General features: G+C 41.5%; 1 protein-coding gene across 2 annotated transcripts in view; it reads left to right on the top strand.

The window, feature by feature from the left end:
- Positions 1-456: 456 nt before the first annotated feature.
- The window catches only part of SARC_09995, a gene marked incomplete at both ends in the record, with an annotated part of 6,302 nt that continues 5,743 nt past the window's right edge, over positions 457-1,015 (top strand). For both annotated transcript variants that reach the window (XM_014295972.1, XM_014295973.1), the window contains one exon: positions 457-641. In XM_014295972.1, coding sequence (XP_014151447.1) covers positions 457-641 — 185 coding nt within the window. The remainder of the gene's footprint in view (positions 642-1,015) is intronic.

Raw genomic sequence — 1,015 nt, 5'->3', positions numbered from 1 at the left:
CTACTGCTTCTACCATGCACACAACTCAATCTCTCTAACCAACCCTACCACTACTATACACACATCTCACCTCTACACGTACTACTTCTACCATGCATACACAACTCAATCCCTCTAACCAACCCTACCACTACTATACACACATCTCACCTCTACACGTACTACTTCTACCATGCACACACAACTCAATCTCTCTAACCAACCCTACCACTACTATACACACATCTCACCACTACACGTACTACTTCTACCATGCACACACAACTCAATCTCTCTAACCAACCCTACCACTACTATACACACATCTCACCTCTACACGTACTACTTCTACCATGCACACACAACTCAATCTCTCTAACCAACCCCACCACTACTATACACAAATCTCACCTCTACACCTACTGCTTCTACCATGCACACACAACTCAATCTCTCTAACCAACCCCACCACTGCTAGGTCGAGGATGCGGAGAGTAGTGTGAAATACTACATCAATGTATGCGAGCGTGTGGATAGTGATGATGATAGCATGGAGTGTGGGCGTAGTGGGGGGGTCTGTATGCAGAAGGTGACAGCAGAGGGTACCGCTGAAGAGGCTACTAACATGGGCGCGGCCAATGGCAATGTGTTGTATGAGAATGGTAGGTATTTGGTATTTGGTATTTGGTTTTATGAGAATTGGAGGTGTTTAATATTTAGTATACAGTAATGTGGATGCGATTTTGTAGGGAAGACATTTATGTGCCTGGTTGAGGTACATGAGCGCATGTGTCTATGTGCGCGAGCAACGGTTGTATGGACATGTATACATGTGTGTGCCTCAGCGTTATCTTTGTATCCATTACATGCCTGCCTCACACATACGCACTCACGCACATATACACATATACTTATATATTCATATATATATACATATATATATACATATATATATATATAAATATATGTGTGCGTGTGTGTTTATATGTATATATGTTAATGTATATGTTAATGTTAATGTATATGTATGTTTGTA

The sequence above is a fragment of the Sphaeroforma arctica genome, assembly GCF_001186125.1.
Source record: "Sphaeroforma arctica JP610 unplaced genomic scaffold supercont1.1104, whole genome shotgun sequence".
In the NCBI taxonomy this organism is placed as follows: domain Eukaryota; class Ichthyosporea; order Ichthyophonida; genus Sphaeroforma; species Sphaeroforma arctica.
The sequence above is the reverse complement of the archived record's forward strand: the minus strand, read 5'-3'. Positions and strand labels throughout refer to the sequence as shown.